Consider the following 21,013-nt stretch of genomic DNA (forward strand, 5'->3'; position numbering starts at 1 on the left):
TGTATGAGTATCTGAGTGTGTGGTGTGTGTGTGTATGGTTCTGTGTTTATCTGTATGTGTGTGAGTGAATTCGCTCCTGAGCCCCAACTGTCCTCTTGAGTATTGAGCATCGGCACATGGCTGCTCTCGAAGGCCTGGTCACTGAGAGGGTATGTGATACCACAGAGGCCTCAGAACCTCCTTAGGCCATCGGCCTCCCTGAGGGCCTGCTGCATGGCCATCAGCAAGTCCTTGAAATTCTCTTCAAGAATCCAGCCAGAGGGGAACAGCATGGGCAAAGGCACGGAGGCACACCAGAGAGATCCAAGGTCAAGAAAATGTTCACACACAAGCAGAAGCCTTTTCACTATTATTCCATGCCATTATTTTTTAAAAAGATATTATTTATTTATTTGACATAGAGAGAGAGACAGGGAGAGAGGGAACACAAGCAGGGGGAGTGGGAGAGGGGAAAGCAGGCTCCCTGTTGAACAGGGGTCCTGATGTGGGGGGTCGATCCCAGGACCCTGAGATCATGACCTGAGCTGAAGGCAGACGCTTAACGACTGAGCCACCCAGGCGCCCTTCCATTCCATTGTCTTTTATTGTTAATAATGGTAGTATTAAATTTTTTAAAGCTCTTTTAACTTCTACTTACATCAGAAATTTTGATGTGTGTGTAGGGGGAGCGAGGTTCGGCATTATTTCTTTTTTTTTTAAATCCTAAAACAAGTAGAAGTAGCATAAATAAAAATAAATAAGCTAGTAAAGAAAAAGAAAAACTTCTCAGGTGATCCCAGTGGGCATCCAAGGTTGAGGACCTCCAGCCGGAACCACCGCATCTGCCTGAGCCATGGGCAGAGTGGTAGGGCCGTTTCCAGGTGAGGCAGCTCTCCTTGTCTCCCCATTGTAGCCCCAGAGCCAGCTGCTGCCCCACAGGCAGAAGACATGCTGGGGGTGGGTGGAAGGGCATTTATCAAGTCTCAAAGAGATGACACCCAGGGCCTAGAGGGATTATGAATTAAATTATAGCTGGAGAAAACTGGGCTAGGTCAACCAAAGTGAGACAAGGCCCCAGAGAGGGTCCCCAGTGAATATCGGGGGAGGGGGCAGAGCAGGTACCCTGCTGTGACTGGAGCCTGAGAAACTCTCATGCAAGGATTACTGGGAGCCGTGGGGCTCTTGGGTAGCAAATATCCTTCCCGGAAAGCTGCCCCCAAACGCTTGGGAAGGCGGGCTGTGGACTCCCGGGGCAGTGGTCCAGAAGCCAGCACAGTTGCTCACGGACCTCTGAACCCCGCAGGTCACCCCTTTTGCCTGGGCCACAGCCTCCTCATCTGGGACAGGAGGGAGGTGGGTGAGCCCGTTCTGGGTTCCGTCTGGGGCCGCATTTGCACACAATGGTCAGTGCAGAAAACCACCCCCGTCCGCCTCCCGCCAGCCACACTGGGAGCAAGGGTGCCAGTGTTCACTGCCCAGTTGCCTTATTTGTGTCCCGCTGAGTTGAGGCAGGAACATAGACCCCGGAGGCTCCCAGCCATTGCTCAGGCTGAAGACTGCAGTGCCAGCTAGAGAAGGGGAAGGATAGGGAGGGGGGAGATGGGCCTCGTGAATGAACACAGCCTTGGGAGGGGGCAGGAGAGAGTGGGAGGAAGGGAAGAGGGTGGGGCGGGCACAGAGGGAGGAAAACGCAGCCTCATCTGCTTGTTTGTGTTTCTTGTACTTAAGATGCTGACTTCTAGCATATTTTTAAATCCATCAGACATGAAAGGCTGATTTAAATAGACCCGCAGTGTGAAGCTGGTAATTTCACTTGCCACAATAGAGGAACTGGCAGGACGCGAGCAAAGACGCAGCACCTCTCCCCATGCCAGGCAAGCTGCAGAAGCACGGGGAGACTTTTGGGCCAGGTGCTTCCAGCTCCCTGCCCCAGGAGCTGGCTGGAGGAGGGGGTGGTGGAAAGAGAGAAAGATAAAGAAGACGGGAAAGGGAGGGAAAAGTAGGGCAGAAGTGGGACAGGGGAGAAAGTGGAGAAGGGTGAGTGGGAAGACGAAGTACAGAAATGGACAGGCTCAACATTCTCCTGGTCCACGGATGCAACCTGGTCAACTCATCTAGACTACCAGGAGCGCCTTATCCCGTATACTTTTACTCCAGTCTCGGTTCAAAACAATCTCAGACTCTCAGGTTTGGTGGGGTAGAGGTAGAGGGAATCTTAAGAGCAGAGTGTTCAACATCTGCTTGAATACCTCTAGTGTTAGGGAGCTCACTATCTGGTGAGGCAGCCTATTCCATTGCTGGGCAGCGCTCAGAGGGACAAACTTCCTTAGGATAGGTCACAATCCCCATGCTTGGTGCTGGCTGGTCCTAATCTGGCCTGTTAAGTCACTCAGAACAAGTGAAACACCCAAGTCAGCTCTTCATCATGGAACACAGTATTCGGGTCCTCTCCTACTTCAGTCCTCTTATGCTAGTTCCTAGTGTCCTTACCATAAAGAATTACTGCATAAATCTTGCTAAACCAAAGTATCTCTGGATGCTAATGAGTGTATTTCCCACTGTAGTCAATGCAACAAAATTTCAGGAATAATAAAAGGCTTTTGCCATTCATTTTTTGTGTCATTCAACACATTCTTATTGAGTCCACACTCTGGGACCATGTTAGCCCGTCCTGTTGGCACAGAAGATATGGAAGTCCTTTCTCCAGGAGCTTATCTACAAGGAATGGAGCCAAATTCCTAAAGAGAAGGGTGAGCAGGGGCAGATGTGTCAGCAGAATCCAGGGTGGGGTGGGGCTGGTGGAGACCCTTACGGGAAAGGGACCCGGGGGATTGTGGTCATGGCATTTTTATGAAATGCTACTGTATACTTGTGGGTTTCTAGGTATTTCTTCCCCTGAAGCATCAAGGGTGTTAAGTAAGCTTGTCTTCCTTTCTTGCTCCCTTATCTCTGATAAAACCTGAGAGAAATGTCTTAGACCCTCATTGTTGGGCATTGAAGAGAGAATCAGTCCTATATTCATTCATGGAACATAATTGTTTGTGAAAGTGTTTTCTGAAAAAAAAATGTATTATGATAAAGTATACAAAACATAAAATTTGCAGTTTTAACCATTTACTACTGTACAGTGACATTGAGTACAGTCACAATGTTGCATGGAACCATCATTCCCCTCCAACTCCAGAGCTTTTCATCATCCCAAAATGAAAGAGTCTATAAACCATATATGTAAAGTGGGTCAATTAGCAGTGCACTATCTGAAGTCTGGACTGGGCAACAAATCTACACATCCATACCTAGCATTTATGATGTAAATAGAAAACTGAATGAGACCAGAACCATGCCAGTGAGAACCCTGTAGTCTGCGATGCTGGGTTCCTGTCCCATTTTAAGGCAGAGTGGAAAGATACAAAGCATTCTTAGACAGAAGTGTGTAGCCTGAAGGAATGCAAGTTTTCCTTATTCTCCTAGCCCAGAGAAATGGGAGGTGCTCTCCCCTGAGGCCCCAGCTTCTCCTGGTTACCAAGAAGTGTGGAACTTTCTTTCTTGCTTATTCTGTTTTGGTCTTTTGCACAGGGAGACAGATGATGTAATAGCTGACATTTATCTACAGGTTTTCAGTTGACTTAATCCTTCCCCAGAGTTCTTGTTTGACCTTCACACTAGCAGACAGTAGGGCAGAGAACACTATTTTATGGATTTGGAAGCTAGGGCTCAGAGCACCAAGAAGTTCCAGGTTTTGCCTAAGGTCACACAACTGTGTTCATGTTCTTATTCTGAGCAGATCGTTAGGGATTAGAGAAAACATCTGGGAGAGGCACAGCCTGGGTAAAGTTGGTCAGTTCCATACCAGGAAGGAAGAGAACCAGGCAGGGAAGCATCTTTTATGCACAGAAGCATGGAGCCTAAGTCAGATTGAGTTGTTGAGCCGCCTGAGGATAATGGATTGCTACTAGCAACAGCTGGGGAGGCTGCTGGGGTGATGAGATGGAATGGGGCATCACACTGTCTGAAATGCAATTGAATCACAGCAGCTGGAATGCTTCTCAGCACTCTGTTTTAAGAGCCAGAAGCAGCAGCTCATTTTGAACCAGTGAGGCAACCCCATGGGTCTACCAGACCCCAGAAGCCCAGCCATCTAGCCTCCGGGAACTGGGGCTCCAGTGGACTGGCTCACCAAGTGGTGGGCCTTGTTCTTGAGAAATGATGCTCTGTTCTCAAGGCAACCATTGTTTGCCAGACATTGTGCTAAGCATGAGGCAGAGATGAATGTTCCTGCCCTCGGGAGTTCAGTCCAGTGCATTTCACTCATTACAGCCCTGTGGGCACTGTGTATAAATAAGCACAATACAACATCATTACAGAATGGCCTTGGGGAGCCTATAGACTGGATGTTAAATCATATACCCTGACACTCTGTCCTTGACCTGGTGCTGCACATGCTCAATGAATTCTACTTCCATAGTCATCTTACTCAAATTCATTAGGAGGCTCCTTGAGCTGTACATGTTTTGATTCCAAGTTAAAAAAAAAATCCCATTCCTTCTGTCCATGTTCTTTGGACATTTTTGCTTAGTAGTGCAGAGTTTTTATGGGTAGTATTTACTTTTATAGGTCAGATGGATCCAGTCATAATTCATTATGATGGCATGCCACACTGGCCCTAAGTGTCCTCATTTTCTGGGTGGAGAGTCTCCTGGTGGTATGTCGACAGCCTGCAAGTACCACTTCCAAATCAGAGCCAAAGTGTTGATGAAGTTCTAGCCCTGACAGAGGCGTCTGTTCTTGGACTTGACTCAGTCCTGTCCCAGGATGATAAATGAACACAACCTCATTAATGAACAAGTGCTTCTCAGTTTCTACATTGAGTTCAGGTCCTCAGCCAAGCACCATATGGTTTCCCAACCCCCATCATTTCCAGGAAGTTTCTTCCTAAGTAGGATACTTTACTGAAACTGGCTCCACTGAATCGTGTGAAAGTTGGAGTTATGATGTTCTTTGTTACTGTTACTGTTTATAATTAACATATTTATTAATAGGCACATTAATGGAGGTGGGAAGTGGGGGAGGTTTAGAAAGATCCTACATCATGTTAACCATCATCATCCTTACCCCTCCCTCTGACACACACACCCCCAAGGTAAGAAGGGAAGAAATAACAAAGGGTAAAATCTTATAGATTTTGACTGAACTTTGTTGGGATTTGTGTAGCCAATTTCTTTTCCCCCAGATAATGGGAGGACAGTGCTCTTAAGCCCAGTCAGCAAGAAGTTACTTAAATCTTTGTTTCTGTATGTTTGCGTACTGTAATTTCATTATTTTGAAGTAATTAAACACTTCTGATCTGTAGTATTCTCCCACCTATCCTTTCTGAGTGAAACTTTGTGAAATGTCTGGCTTCCTGGCAGGAAAGGGAACACTGCCTGAGGGTTTCTGGCCTTCTTCACTTCCTCAAAGAGAGGGATATTTTCTTGGGCAGCTCATCTGCAGCAAGACATCCAGAAGCTCAAGGTGGAGGGAACAGTTTTCAGACCTGAAAGATTTCTGACTTTATATCCCTCCTCCAATCCAGAAGATAGGAAAGGCTTTAGGGAGGAGGTTGGAAGTGGGGCTAAGGCATGAGAAAATACTGGAAATGTTGTGTGAAGTGTGAGGAAGGAAGCAAGAACTGGCAAGCAGAACTTGTTTTGTGCACAGTAGAGATGGCTAGCAATGTGAGGTCTTTGAAACTTTAAAGCCGCTATGTTAAATATGTTCAAAGACCTAAAGGAAAGTCTGAGAACAATGTCCCACCAAATACAGAGAATCAATAAAGATATAAAAATTATAAAAGGGACCAAACAGAAGTTCTGGAGTTGAAAAGTACAATGATGGAAATGAAAATTTCACTAGAAGGTCCCAATAGCATATTTGAGCAGGCAGAAGAAAAAAGTCACTGAACTAGAAGATAGGGCTGTTGAGATTATCCAGTCTGGGGAACACAAAAAATAAAGAAGGAAAATCAACAAAACCTCAGAAAACCATCAAGCATATCAACATATGCATCCCAGAAGTTCTAGAAGGAAAGGAGAGGGAGAAAGGGATATAAAGAATATATAAGGAAATAATGACTAAAACCTCCCTGAATTTGATGAAAGCCATCAATCTACCCATCCAAGAAGCTCAAAAAACTCCAAGTAGGATAAACTCTAAGAGATCTATAGCTAGATACATCAAAATCAAACTGTTGAAAGACAAAGACAAAGAATTTTGAAAGCAGCAAGACAGAAGCAACTCATCACATACAAAAGAACCTCAATAAGATTAACAGCTACTTTCTCATCAGAAACCATGGGGCCAGAAACAGCGGATGGTATATTCAAAGTAGCAAGGGGAAAATAACCCCGTCAGGCAAAAGTTCAATATCTGACAAAACTATCTTTCAAAACTGAAGGATAAATCAAGACATTTTCATCTAAATGAAACTGAGAGCAGTGGTCTTTAGCAGATCTTCCCTACAAGAAATACTAGTGAAGTGAAAGACACTAGATAGTTACTTGAATCAACATGAAGAAATAAAAAGCACTGGCAAAAGTAATTACATAATTAAATATAGAAAATAGTATGAATGCATTTTTTTGTAACTTCTTTTTAAATCTGATTTAAAAGAGAACTGCATAAAAGCAATAAAAATAAATCTATGTTGGTGGGAAGGAAATGTATAAAGATGTAATTTGTGACAATATCAACTTACAGGAGAGGGGAATGGAACTATACAGGAGCAAAGTTTTGTGTGGTATTGAAATTAAGTTGGTATTAATCCAAACTAAATTGTTATAAACTGAGATATTAATGGTTACTTTCAGGGCACCAACCAAGAAAATAAATTTAAAAAAATACTAAATGAAACAAGAAGATAATTAAAATAGTATACTAGAAAATAACTAACAAAAGAAGGTGGTAATGGAGAAGCAGAAGAACAAAAAGACATATGAAATATAGAAAAGATATAGCAAAATGGCAGACACAAATCTTACTTTACCCAATATATTAAATGTAAACAGAGTAAACTTCCCAGTGAAAAGGCAGAGATTGGAAGAATATATTAAAAAGACATGATCATACTATATGTTGTCTACAAGAGATTCAGTTTAGATTCAAAAGCATAAATAGGGAGAAAGTACAAGAATGGAAAAGGTTATAGCAACAGCAACCAAAAGAGAGCTGGAGTGTCTCTACTAATATCAGACAAAATAGACTTTAAGACAGAAATTGTTACCAAAAGCAAGAAGGACACCTTATAATGATAAAGGGTCAATTCATAAAGAAGACATAACAATTATAAACATATATGAACCCAGAAATAGAGTCCCAAAATCCTTGAAGCAAACCACATTAGGAGAAGGCAGCTCTGTCCTAAATACTTGAATCCCGTGACCACTAGGATTTATTCCCTTGAGCTAGAATTTTGCCTCCTTTAAAGTTCTTTCTTAAAGTATACATATAGCCCTTAAGCCACAATTTGCATTAATACTTTAGCTGAAATTGGTTTAAGATCCTTTAGAGCATTGACTGCTAGTGACAGAGACAAAGGGTTGAGCTATTTTTGATAGAACGTACAGGTGTGACCTGGAATGGGCTCAAGGGGTAGAGTAGGGAAGAGTGGAGTCCAAGATTGGGTTGAAGTGTTAAGGAAAGACAAAGAGTATCAGATGGAGAGAGGTGGAAGAAAGCTAGTATATTACAGAGGAACAGAGAAGACCCCCAAAAGACCATCAAACAAGATAAATGGTAGACAAATAGCAAAACAACTGGGGCAGGGCATCTGGGTGGCTCAGTCGGTTAAAGCATCTGATTCTCGGTGTTGGCTCGGGTCATGATCTCAGGTTGTGAGATCAAGCCCCACATATGGCTCATCAAGGAGTCTGCTTGAGTTTCCCTTTCCTTCTCCCTCTGTCCCTCCACCCTGTGCATGCTTGCTCTTTCTCTCTCGTACTCTAAAATAAATAAATATATCTAAAAACAAATATCACAAAAAACAACCAGAGTTTTGGTTTGGTGCTGAAGCCCCTGGTTTGGCAACACAGGGCTGAGGGCAGCCGGAGATGACAGAAGAAGTGAAAGGAGTCATCATAGGGAAGAAAATGTGGGGCCAATGATGGTGGAGAGCAGAGGTCATTCTTAGGTAAATACCCTAACAGCAGGTCTCAGGTGCTGTCTGTGTCCTGGAGAACCACAGGAAGGGAGCAGAGTGAATTATGTGGATTATGCGGAAGCAGACCACATACACTGCAAGATATGGTACTGACTGGAAAACCAGGAAACCCACAGGAACGAAGGAGAACAGGGCCAGGAGCAATGCCAGAAACAATCTCATATGCCAAGGAAATGGGCTCAGCAATTGGGTACTCAAGTAAGGTAGTGTTTATGAGAACACCCACTTACAGGGCTTAGTAAGTGTTAGCTGGTTCTCAATCTGAAATTAGGGCAAGGTTAGTGGTCTGGGCAGTGACTTGATGTTGACAACAAAGGTAGCCCCTATGTGTTAGCACCTATGTGTACTGGGCACTGTGCTAAGTATTTCACATTCATTGCCTCATTTAATACTTAATGTGTCCATGTGAGGTAGACATTGAAACCTCCGATCTACAGATGAACAGGAACCCTGGCCAGGTGACTTCAAGTTAATTACAGCTATGGAAATAGTTTGGAGCCCAAGATTTCTCTGACAGCACTCTGCCAGGCACTGGGACAGGCTCACAGTCACCGGGGTGACTTTGATCACCTTGATAGCTTAAGGGGAATTTGGAGAGAAGGGGAGGCTCTGACCTTGGGACACAAAACTTCTCAGAGGCTCTCTGAGGTCCCATCCTCCATACTTGTTTCAAGTGGGGTTAGAGAAGAAAGCAGCAGGGGCCTAAAGACCCTCACTGCCCTCTCTTCTCTGCCTGGACTTTTGAGGTTTTGTGGGGATTTACCCTACATGCTGTAGGGTCAGGAACTAGGGTCACTCCACCCTGTTCTAAATCCTGAATGCTTTTCTCCTAAATGGAAAAATGTAGCCCCAAGCCAGGGACTTGGTATAGGATATAAAGGCATCTGCGGGCTTGGGAAACTCCAGGTATAGCCAGCTTGCCCCATAAGTTCCAACCGCCATCTCTGCTTTTTTGTTTTCAGAAGCAGGAGACTCAGTTTACTTTCTTTATGGTGATCCCTACCTTCTATCTGCCCCCGCCCTGCTCAACAACACATACTCACACAGCAACACACACCCACACAGATGCTGGAGGGCCACTTCTGGGTGACCCATCACCCCCTGCATCCCACGAATGAGACAATTGCCATGGTCTTTTCTTAGAGAAAGGAGCTTCCTGTGAGTTCCCTTCAAATTTGGACTGAAGGCAAGGCCAGCCTAAGTTAGAAAATGAAGTTATCATCACAAGGACCCTGAGCAAGAAGAACCAGAAGCATCAAAGAGCCCAACTTTCATTTTACTGATGAGATGGTAGCTCAGACAGGGAGCTGGCTTCCCCAAGATCATGGGGCACCTCCTGGGGCTCAGTGCTGGCTTTTGTGCTGTACCATCCATGGGCTCCCTGGTGCCTCCAAGCACCAAATGAGGGAGAGAAAAGCCTGAGAAAAGGAGGTAGGCACTTGCCTGGTGACCCATGGAACTCTGACACTTCTAGGAGTCTGGGGAGGAGGCTACAGGGAACACCCTTAGGAACTCTGACCAGAAGACACTCTACTACCAAGTTGGCTGTGTACCGTTGTCTTGAATCTTCTTGGAGGCCTGTGGACTCTTTGTGCTCCTCTCCCTTCCTATGTTGTGCCACTTAGGTATGGATACCACTCACTTTCCTGTAGGGCTGGGCCTACAGCACATGAGTGGTAGAGGGCGGTGAGCTTTATGATCTTTTCATCCAGGCTCCCACCCAAGAATGCCCTCCCCTCACCAGCCCCCCTGACGGCCAGCCAGGGATGCTGGAGCCCAGCTGGGGCTGGGAACTCACCACCACCCAGATGAAGGGACCACACACGGGCCCAGATCATGCCCCATAATGCAATATCCCAGGGATGTTGAAGTCTGCAGCTACGCTCTGCTCACTTCTGAAACACCAGCTATATGTCAACAACATGGCCACACTTTCTTTTTTTAAATATAGTCTTCTGGAAATAAAATAATAAAATAAAATGAAGTCGGTAACTATGGACCCAGTGCTGGGCCTCACTGCCTGCATGTCAATCTACCCCATTAATCATCATGTACAATTTTTCAAAGAGCTATTTTGAGAAACATTGGAAAATGGCTTTCACAGAGCTATATATACCTTATTTATACACCAGAAATGGTCGCTCTGTTTAGCAGCAGATGGGTTTTTCCCCTCGTTTTCTTCTCGTCTCTTAGTCAAAGTTAAGTAGGAACTAAGCCCACTCACTCACCCCAGGCACACATTTATCACCCACAGTCCACCTTGGAGTCAGGGCTGTGGGTAGGGGGTTGAGAAGAAAGGGTGTGGGTTTCTCATAAGGCATGTTCCAGAGACTGCGAGGGGACAAATACAGGAGGCATGGTGGCTGCTGAGACACGGGGCTCTGCAGCCCAGCAAGGAGCAGAACCCCTGCGGGTGGGGTGTGCAATAGAATGTGGACGCTTTTCTCAACACCACGTGGGCATCTCGAGGTCTATGAAGCATATGCCAAGAGCATCCCATTGATATCCAGAGAACAGGAGCCAAAGGAAGTCCCACCGCCCTGGTCCTGTGTCTTTGGCCTACAGGAAGCAGCAAGTCCGCCCTTCGTGGTTGCCATGGCAACCATGGCGGTGCATTTCCTAAGGGCAAGGGGAGCAGAAGGGAGGTGGGGAAGGCATGTGGTGATTTTTCTGGAAAAGCCCATCTGTTTCTTTTCCCCACAAAACTAAGCTGGGGGAAGGGGTGGGAAATGGGCACCTGGGTCTAGAGAGAAGATAAAGAAGACGCCAAAATGCTCCAGGAGCAGCTTTCCGGGCTGGATGTACTTCCCCTCCTGTTGGTGGAGGCAAGTCGCTGACAGAAACAAGGGCTTAGGCGGGCTGTGGTGGCAGCATCCAAGAGGGAGCCCATGTGCAGGAACCAGGGTAAGTCCCCTGACCTCATATCCACACGGAACAGGGCTGGGAGGACTCTTATCAGCCACAGCAAGACTTCTTTTTGGCAGGGCGGTCAACTTGTATTGTGTCCTCCCTGGCTGTATCTTCTTGTTTCTTGAGGATCCTGGGAGAGGGGAAGGTATAACATCAGTAGTGGAGAGCACTAGGTCCTGCGGTCACAGGCCATTTGGATGATAAGGAAGGAACTCAGCCTCCTCACCAGAGCATCAGAGAATTCAAAGTGTCCCTCTGGGAAGTACAGGTATGCAACCATAATTTGTAAAGACAACGTTTAGGCAATATGGATCTTTCATGACACCTCTTCCAAGAAGCCTCGCCCGATTCTCCAGGTGGTGTAAGTGTCCCTGACGGCATTCTAGCCATTTCTCTGTTATAACCCCATCACCCTGTGTCAGAAGGTGCTTTCACCCTTCTGAGCGTGGCTCCTTCAGGTGAGAAAGCTGCTTGAAGCCAGGATTGTATGTTTTTTCTCTGTATCTCTGTAGCCTGTCTAGTACCTGGCACACAGTAGAGACTCAAAAAGTATACTTTTGCGTTATTAACCCCATAGGAGGTCTGTCCCATGTCGCTACAGTTCCAGATTAAATGTGGGAGGTGAAGGATTAAAAATAGTGCTAAGGATCGTATCCCTGCTTTATAGCCTCAGTGTGTTTTCACCTTTAGCATCTCTCTGGATATTTACAACAACCGGAGTCAGCAGGGATGCTATGACGGTTGTTTCTGTGTTACGGGCAAAGCTCAGAGAGGTAGAATGACTTGGCCTAGGAATCAGTGTCAGAGAAAAGCCTACATGGTCTTCCATGACTCCACAACCTCTCCAATGCATAGATAAAGTGGTTCTGGATAGACGGGTAGGTGAGTGGATGGGTGGGTGGATGGATGGAATGAAATGAATGCCTATAAATACGTGAATAAATGAATGAACGTCCAAGTATTGAGAATAGGGCCTTCTTCTACGGTTTTGGGATTTTTGAAATTTTGGTGTAGGGAGAGGCTTATGAAAACAGTCTTTTGGTGGAACTAACCCTTTAAGCATTGCCCCCTTGGTGCCTCTAGTTCCTCCCAAACAGCGCCTCCCTCCTGGCTTCTGCCCTCTTCCCTAGAGCCTATATTATAACTGTTGTTGTTCCCAGCTAGATGCCAAAGATTCCCTGCTGAGATACTGGCCAGTGTTTGGGGACCTGTGATGTGACCTTTCCCAGAAGCATTTGCATTTTAAAAGAAGATCCCTGGGGGAAAAGGCAGCTTTTAAGGGGCAGAAGAAGAAGGCAGTGGGGGGTGAGAGGCAGGGGAGGGTTTCCTTTTTGTCCCTATTGTATTTCAGAGGGCTGTCTCTGAACCCCACACAAAGGCCTTGGCCTCCAGCCCTGTTACCCAGAAGGCTCCCGCAGACAGAGGGCGGGCGTAGGGTCCGCACAGAGGTGAACGCAGGTGCTTCCCACCAGACCACGTCTGCAGGGATGCACCTCTGTACCTGGCTAGATGGAGCAGGGACTCTTTGGTGTTGTGACCGGAATAGGCACTGCATTCATAGAAGATCAGATTGTTCTCCTGGAATCATAAAGCAGAGGTGACAGAAAGAGAGTGCTGGGGGAGCTCGACGGAACCATGGGAGATGGGAAAGCAGCCTGTCTGCCTCTCTGGGCATCCCTCACTTCTCCTCGAAGACCCTCTTCATTTCTCTCCCCATCCCCACTCTGTATAAGAATGTTGATTTCCCTCGCTGCTCTAGGCTCCCTGTCTAAGGCAAGTTCTGTAACCATCTCCCAGGTGAGTTATAACAATTGTAAAACACAAAACAGTGTGCTGCCTTAGTGCTTTACACGTTCCCATAATTGCTCTCAGGTATGTACATGCTTGTTTCCTTTTCACACCAGCCTGTGATGCAGGCAAAGATACGAAGGCTGGGGTGGGCCATGTTCTTCCCACTGCACAGGCAGGGAAACCAAGGGCACAGTACAGACAGGGTCTGTTCCTTCAGTGACTTATATAGCTAATGGCGGGGCTTTTCGCAGGACACTGGCCCTGGGGCAGGTGTCCCTAAGACACTCCAGTAGAAAATCTCCTTCACACCAGTTAATGAACATTCCCCTGCCTAGGCTGCCAGCGTTGGTGCCACAGGACAACTGTCCATCACCTCAGTAGGCAGAGGCCATCCTGCCTGCACGGTGCGGGCTCTTGGCCAAGGCTCTTCATTACGCCCATTTATCAATCCTGTTAGTAGATTTCCTGCTTCCTCGGTCGGGACAGTGCTAATGGCAGGGAGGCTGATGCCCTGTGGGGATGCAGGCAGCCGAGGGAGGACACTTCTGCTGAGGTTTGCAGATCAGGGGACTCTACGGACACTGGCTCCCAGCTCAGCTTTCCTGACTCGCTGCCCCAGGGACCCCTGCTCCATCCTTGGTTCTCTTCCCCCAGCCCCCGTCCTTGGAACCTGACTCTGGGACAGTCTTCGGAAGAATAAAGCCTCCATGGTGGGGGGAGGGAGAGTTCACAGGATCTAGAATTCGAAGATGAGCTTTGCCTTCCAGCTGGCTTCCTGACTCCACCAGTGAGGACCCCTGTGAGAAACTGGATCAATACTAGTGTCTCAGAGCCTCGTTTTTGTTTGTTTGATTGCTTTCAACTGACCGAAAAGAGACAAAAGGGAAAAAAAAAACGGGGTGATAAAAACACAAGCCTGCGGTTCATTAATCAAAATCCTTGGATCCAGATGTATTTTGGGATGCAGAGATTCTGAGTCTCAGAGACACAGCAGATGTCTATACTGTGTCACCCTCCGTGGATCTGGGACAGCACCCTATAATCAAACATATTAATACTTCTTTGGTGAAACATTTGAAAATTCATTCAAGCAAGGTAAATGAAGACCAGCTCCCCATCAGTTCTGGTCAGAGTTTTCTGCCAGATGAGACATGAGAAATCTGTTGGCAGAGTTCTTTCGAATTTCAGTACTGGGGGTCAGGGAGGGCAGACAGGCAGTTAGCTACCTTGTCACCCTTCTTCTTCCTTTTTTCCTTGACCCTTAGCCTCTGTGCCCGATTGCCCAGCCTCAGGGGCCGTGAGTCCCTGTTTAGAGCAAGCACACGAAAAAGTATGGAATCCTGGGCCTGGAAAGTACCCCCATTTTCCCAGACATAGAGTTTCCTGAAAACCACTCGGAGGCAGGAGAGACAGCTAAGGAACGAGCACTGTTTGCTGCCTGATTTCCATCGAGCCTTATAGGTCCCCAGCTTGGGCAAGAGGGCTGATGCTTATTTTAATGCTGTGTTTTCGAGTGCATGCTCTGAGTTTATCTCAAGTTCACAGCTCAGGGCTCAATCTTGATAGAATGGATAAGCTCTCTAACAGACCTGTTCAAAGAACAAGCTGTCTTACAGATAGTGAGTGTTTCATCCCTGGAGGTGATCAAGTGGAAATGCAGAAGAATGGATTTGAGTACCAGATGGGGGGATTTAAGTAAGTAACCTCTTACTATCTAACAATTTATCATTCTGAGTCCCAAGGAAGAGAGTCTGGGAAAACTCCCCCTACCCTAGGCATCCCCTGCCAACTCTATCTTGCAGTGCGTGGCTTTCTACAGAAAGTACCACGTGTGCAGGAGATGGGCCATTCCCATGACGCCAGGACACCAACCCTGTCCGCTTGCTTCCTTCCCAGGGGGCTTCCAGAGAAAGTTCCTTCCCAGGTTCTTGGGGACAGGCCTGACTGCCCTCAGGGTCCCACCCTGTCCAGAGAGACAGAAACGTTTGCTCTTTACCTTGGCAAGCCGCTCTCCGAGGCCTTGAGGAACTTCCCGCTCTTTCTCGTTGTCAATTTTATTGCCCAGCAGAAGAACAGGAATATAGTCTCCCACAGCTTCCTGCAGAACAGATAATCCCCCAAATGAGAGAAGCATCCATAAGGAAACCCCAGAAGGGCAGGCTTAAAATGCTGGCAGGAAAGTTACAATCTGGCTTGAGAGTCCCCTGCTGCCCCAATAGACCAGACAAGAATATGGTCATCCCAAAAGCTGAAAGGGAACATCACCTTCTCCGATAGCCTCAGTTTACAAAGCTTCTGCAAGGTGCCTCAGGCCTGCCTCCCGGTGCCCCCCAGACTGGGCTGTACAGTGACTCCCTCCCTCCTTCCCCACTCATTGCTGCTGGGTGGGACATGCAGGCTCCCCAGGTGTGCTGTGGGTAACAGGATGAGGGGACAGCAGACACCGGTGAACTATGTGTCCCTTTCCAGGGCTGATAGCATCCCTGAAAACATTCCTAAGTGACCAGACTTAGTCAAAATGAACCAGAATGAAGCAAAGGAATTAAGACAATGTGGTTCGGAGCAGTTCTAGGGGCTGCTAATACTGGGGCCTTATACTGGGCACATAAGCTCCCTGAGGGTTGGGTCCAATTCTGATTCATGGTACTGGGTCCCCAGTACCCAGTCTACGATTGTTGTGTATGGAATCTGAGGTGACCGTGCAGGGCAGTACAGACCCCTGTTGCTGGGCGCTCCGGCTTGGACAGAAACCCGCGTGGGAAGAGCTCAGTGCCCTAGAAACTCCACTTCTGGGGCCACAAGTAACAGGTGTATTCACAGGGTCAACTTTCTTTACTCCCCCGGTGACCGTGGCACAGCAGCCAGGGGCCTGCTCCCTGGAGTCTCTGCACCCTGGGGTGTCCTCCCTCATGAAATGTGTGTACTTCACGTGCCTCTCAGGAGGGCAAACAAAGGGCCCACGGCGCACAGCTATTAAGTGAGTTAATATGGTAATATTCACATGTAAGCAGGTTGTTATTTTTACTTAGCGAGATATTTAATTAGGGGCTTTTAATAATAATTTGGTAACCAATAGTTATTCATTGTAGCTAAAATGTTTTACTGAATAGAGGGTTGGGGGATGGCAGAAGCCGACAACCACTTATAGTTTTGCCAAGAGTTTAACCACTAGATCGCACCACTTCAAATTAATGTCCCACGTCCATCCGACAGGGGCGCATGTTTTAAGTTTGAATGCAATTAGATTTGAAATTAAGCCTCCACGGCTCCTCAATGTACATGTTCATTTTTACTGCAGTTCCGTAGTGGGAAAAAAAAAATCTCATTTCCTCCATGAGAACGTTAAGGCTCAGAGAATTCGAAAGAACAATAGCAAAGTCACTGAGTTATGAGGACCCTATAGTATACAGGTCCACGATTCTCCAATGGTTTTCCCTAAATTCTGATTTCCAGGGAACTCTCTGCTATTTAGTGTCTTATTAACTAGAACTCTCTCAAAGTGGTATCTCCATTTACCCATGGTCAGATGGCAACGCGTGTGGGTAATGACGGCTCAGAGGCACTGCCTGATTTGGAATGCATCTTCCGACCCATCAGAAAGAGATCAGATTATGCGCACTGTAGTTGAGGCGCTAGGTGGATCTCACTCTGTTCCAAGTATCTGCAAATGAGAAACGACTTCCGGCATGGAGACCTGCTGTGGCTCCCTATTACCAGAGTGTTCGGGAATGGGAATAGCCCCATTTTTGGACGGTGTGGTGCCAGAGAAACTTGTGTGAGGACTTTTTCAGAGAAAAGGAAAAAAGAGAAGGAAGCAGGGAAATGGGCCAAAAGGCTTGCTGTTGTAGAGCACATGAGAGTTATTTGTAGATTTATGTGTGAGGGATGACTAAGGCTTGTGGGATTTCTTGACATGGAAACTCCGAAAATATGAGCATCGGACTTGAAATCCCCAGGCAGAATTCGAACCTGGATACAGGTTATTTTAGAACGAGTGATGGTTTCAGTCTCCTCGCTGGCCAAGGTGGTGGTGGGTGCCGAATGGCCACATGGGGTCAGATAGGGAAGAATGACAAGCCCAGCATCTGAGCCCTGAGCACCACAAACATAGGGGTGCCTCTGAGGGAAAGGGGGGGCAGTCTTCTTTTTTAAAGCAATGCCTGGATATAAAGATAAAACATCTTAGAAGGAGTGGAAAAAAGCTACCTCTCTCCCCACCCCACCCCCACCCCCCAGCTAGAGTTGTGGCTTCTGTTTTTCCCGCATTGTTCCTCTCTAATGCAAATACTGTGGACAACTGGCTTCCCCCTCCACGGGCCCGGGCCCACCACTGATGAAGAATTAGGCGTATCTCCAAAGAGATGGCAAAACTAAGTAGGCACACGCACAAGGCCAGAGAGTGCTATCCATCGGGGGTCAGTCTTCATCGCCAGGGCCCAACAACAGGCTTTGACACAAGGCCATGGGGAGGACTGGGGCTGGGATAGATGTCTCGAGGTCCTCTCTGACTTGAACCTCAAGTCTTCAACTCTCTGCCCAAACCTTACGCTTTTCACGTACCCACCTAGTTGTTCGGCCTGTGCACCGCTTGGCACAAAGAGACTCGATCTGACTCACCAGATGAAGCAACGCTTCCTGTTCAAAGTCTAAAGTCCAAAGCCCACCCCCTTTGGCAAACCTGTTGAAGGTCCATGCCACCTCTGGTGACATTTCTATAGATGCCGTAGGCATGGCAGGGCAGAGGGAAGGAATCGAAGTTGTTTAGCTGGGCACACAACCTCTGTTGGGGGGGGAGGGGGAACCACCCCTTTTCAAAGACTCCATTCAATAAGCTATGAGATGGACCTACGCAGCGGGTTCCTATCACTGACGCCCGGCACAGAAGCCTCTCCATACCTCCAACCATTTTAGTTGCCTTTCTTTGAACTTGAGCTTGTTGGAAGACAGACGTGTTGAAATTCACAAGATTACCCACCTCTGACTTTAAATAACGCGAGCTGTCAACTTGGAGCAGAGGACTGGCATTCAGCTCAGAACGTGCAGCTGTTGGGTTTGCTTGGCTGTAGTGTGTGTCTGTGTGTGCGCGCGTGTGTGCGCGCGTGTGTTAATATCCATTTGCTGGGAGGCAAGAGAAAGCACTTAGCCAGGATAGTGCTGTTAGTTCCCTGGAGCCAGAACAAAAAAATTTCTCAGCACATTAAAGCATGTAGTTATGCTAAGAAAAAAATGACTGCAAAATTATATCTTGGGGGTTTCCATATTTATCCACCCCCTGGACTATGAGTCAAAACAAGATTTATTTGTGTAGTCGTTTTAAACTGCCAGCACTTCAAGCTCAACTTGGAACATGGGGGGAAAAAATCAAACTGCTATTTTTTGCTCTGTGCTGAACATGGCCACCAATGACAGAGATTCTCATTCGAGAATTAGCTCGTGGTCCATGAAGGGAGAGGAGAGGGGGCCTGGCCCCTTTGAGCTATAATGGAGCATTGTGCTTTGAGGCGAAGTGGGAAGGATGGAAAAGAGAAATGAACACCTATATTTTAGAAGCAGATTTCAACCACAGACCATGTGACTCTCTTGTCACATAATGCATAATGCAGCATAATGAAGTGGCAGGGCCCTCGATTCTAGCTCTGGCTGGGCGTCTGGCAAGCTGGGGGTACTTTTGGAGAAGTCACTTCCTTTCTCTGGATTGCAGGACTTTTCATCTATAAAACAAGAGGCTGCATTAAATTAATCTCCATTTTTTTTTTTTCCCAGTTTGGAGATGCAGCTCCTGTTGGCTTAATGACTTCTGTCATTTTCCACTTCCTTGACTTACAGCCTAAGAATACAGGGCCACCAGAGTGACAAAAGATTGAAACAAGAAGTTCAACATACCCGGACTGCAGACATTGGGGACCCACAAACTGGGTTTGAGGAAAATACCAGCCCGTTCAGGCTTGTGCCAAATCTGATTTTCCCTGATCCAGGCCCCAAAGTCTCCAGATGTCCAGTTGGTCCTATGGTCTAAACACGGGACACTGAGAATGCCACCTGTTTCTTCTCTAGATTAAACCAGTCCTCCCCAGCAGAGATGAGAAGGAGGTAGGGGAGGGATGGGGATACCCAGGTGACTGGAATGGCTACCTGTTTTGATTTGCTATAAGGTATATAGGGAATGTAAACCGACAGAAGGCCTGGGGGCAAGGTAGGGCTGCAAAGGGGAGGAAAAACAAGGGTGGGTGGGGCAGGGGACCAGCCACGGTGGGGTGGCGGGGGCGGGGGGGTTCTCCCACCTCATAAAGCATCACTAGCCTTAGTCAGTTCTCTCTCGTGCCAAAGGATATGGGTTCTGTAGGGACTGGAAGGATCTTCTAGGGTCCTCTCATCTGTGCCCACTCCTCCTCCATCCTGACCCCCTCCCCCAGAGGATTGAAGGCCATATGCTGTAAGAATGTGGGGGTCAGGAGGAACCTTTCAGAGCCTCCGGTCCACTCTGTCATGGGTGACTGGCCAGTTTCGTGGGAGCTGGGATGGTAAGAACTTCTTTTTCAGGGACCAAAGCGCCCCCCACCCCCACCTCAAGCATCTGTTCCCACCCCGCACAACCTCTTCCAAGAGTGAGTCTTTGGCACGTATAATCTGTGACAATTTAAGCCCTTTCTTCTTATACTGCTTTTCAGGTTGCGGGAGGAAGGGGCGCTGCGAACAGCTGGCCAGCATTCACTTAATAATAAGGCTTCAGGTTCTGAAGCCTGTTATTAAAGCTCCCCCTCCACCCCCCCTTCTCCGGGCGAGGGAGTTCGCAAAGTGCTTGGAGTTCTATGGAAAAATAAGGTGCTCCGCAAATACAAAGTACTTATTATTTTCAGTTCCCTCTGATCAAATTAGGTGTCAGGTTTTAATCTGTCACCTGACACCCCTGATTGCTGGTTGCCAAGGTAGAATGACTTCAGCTTTTCAAGAATCTTGAGAATAATTGCATTCACGATCCCACTGTTCTGCACCTTCGACACACACTCCACCATCTGACACTTGTTCACGTGTTCACACAACCGCCCCCCACCCCCCGCCACACTTGTCTCCAATCCTTGGGCCACTGGGCTGGGTCCCCGCACCAGGTCCCCCCAGCACCTCCCCCGTGCCAGACCAGGTGGGGGACGCGCGGCGGAGTCTTGGGGGAAGGCACACAGACATCTCTGCAAGTGACTGAGAGCCTCACTTCTCCAAGGGTGGTACCCGGCCTGGCCGCACAGGCCTCCCTGAGAACTTGTTAGAACCTCGGGGCCTACCTAAGGTTTTGACCCTGCGGAGTCAGATTCTGTATTTTAACGAGGCGCCCAGGAGATTCCTGTGCATATTAAACTTCGAGAAGCACTTTTCAGGCTTGGATCATGGCAGCTGAGAAGCCAAATCACCCAGGGGACTGATGCTTTTTTCTTTTCTTTTCCTTTTTTTTTTTTTCCCCCCTCCCCCTTCATTGTATTTCCAGGCCCTGAATCATTCTATTTAGGAGAGAAGGCCTGGCCTCTGTTTTGTCTGAAAGCACCTCAGGTGATCCTGACCATCCGGGTTTGGCATCCCCATTTAGAGTTTACCCGAACCTTCTGCTGATACTCCCGAGAAGGAACATTCAAAGTCCAAATGATACAGAAAAGTCCCACCCTAACCTGGAGAATTCTTGGTTAAGTGCCTTTCCGTGTGGCTTCCCCAGGGGGCCATCAAGACACTAGGGTTTCCCTGAGGTCTCTTGCTGGGTACGTGTTGACAGTGCTTTTCAGCCCTGCCCCACTTGGGAACACGCCAGACATCCGGGGCTTGGCCCGGTTTTGGGGAGAATGACCAAGCTCGTGCTTCCAGCTGCAACGGTGGCCCTCTGTGATTTCTCGGCCTCACTGCTGCCAAATTCCACCTGATAATCCACCTCTCCAGCTAGATCCTGGGCTCTGGGTGCACAACCAGGGCCTCAGAAGCGGCAGCCCCTACTGAGGGCAAAGAGCACGGTTCTGTAAGTTTGCCTCCTCTCTCCATCCCTATTCATCCCAGGCTACTTAAACTGCCTCTACCTGCTCCAGTCTGTCTCACTATGTTGCTATCTGGGGACAATGAAATGTACATAGCTGGCTGGGGCGCCTGGGTGGCTCAGTGGGTTAA

The 21,013-nt window shown here is 47.6% G+C and overlaps 1 protein-coding gene across 10 annotated transcripts in view; it reads right to left on the reverse strand.

The window, feature by feature from the left end:
- Window positions 1-21,013, reverse strand: part of LOC111159838 (calcium release activated channel regulator 2A) — a 129,114-nt gene that overhangs the window by 1,989 nt on the left and 106,112 nt on the right. For 4 of the 10 annotated variants that reach the window (XM_022522478.1, XM_022522477.1, XM_022522482.1 and 1 more), the window contains one exon: window positions 12,594-14,972. In XM_022522478.1, the coding sequence (XP_022378186.1) occupies window positions 14,688-14,972 (285 nt within the window). In that variant the 3' untranslated portion in view covers window positions 12,594-14,687. Of the gene's footprint in view, window positions 1-4,503; window positions 4,782-7,949; window positions 11,214-12,584; window positions 14,973-17,849; window positions 18,040-21,013 lie in introns of those variants that run through there. The other 6 variants (XR_002641429.1, XR_002641431.1, XR_002641430.1 and 3 more) reach the window with 5 other exon arrangements.

Source organism: Enhydra lutris, unplaced genomic scaffold (genome assembly GCF_002288905.1).
Source record: "Enhydra lutris kenyoni isolate GAN:26980312 unplaced genomic scaffold, ASM228890v2 scaffoldscaffold69, whole genome shotgun sequence".
In the NCBI taxonomy this organism is placed as follows: Eukaryota; Metazoa; Chordata; class Mammalia; order Carnivora; family Mustelidae; genus Enhydra; species Enhydra lutris.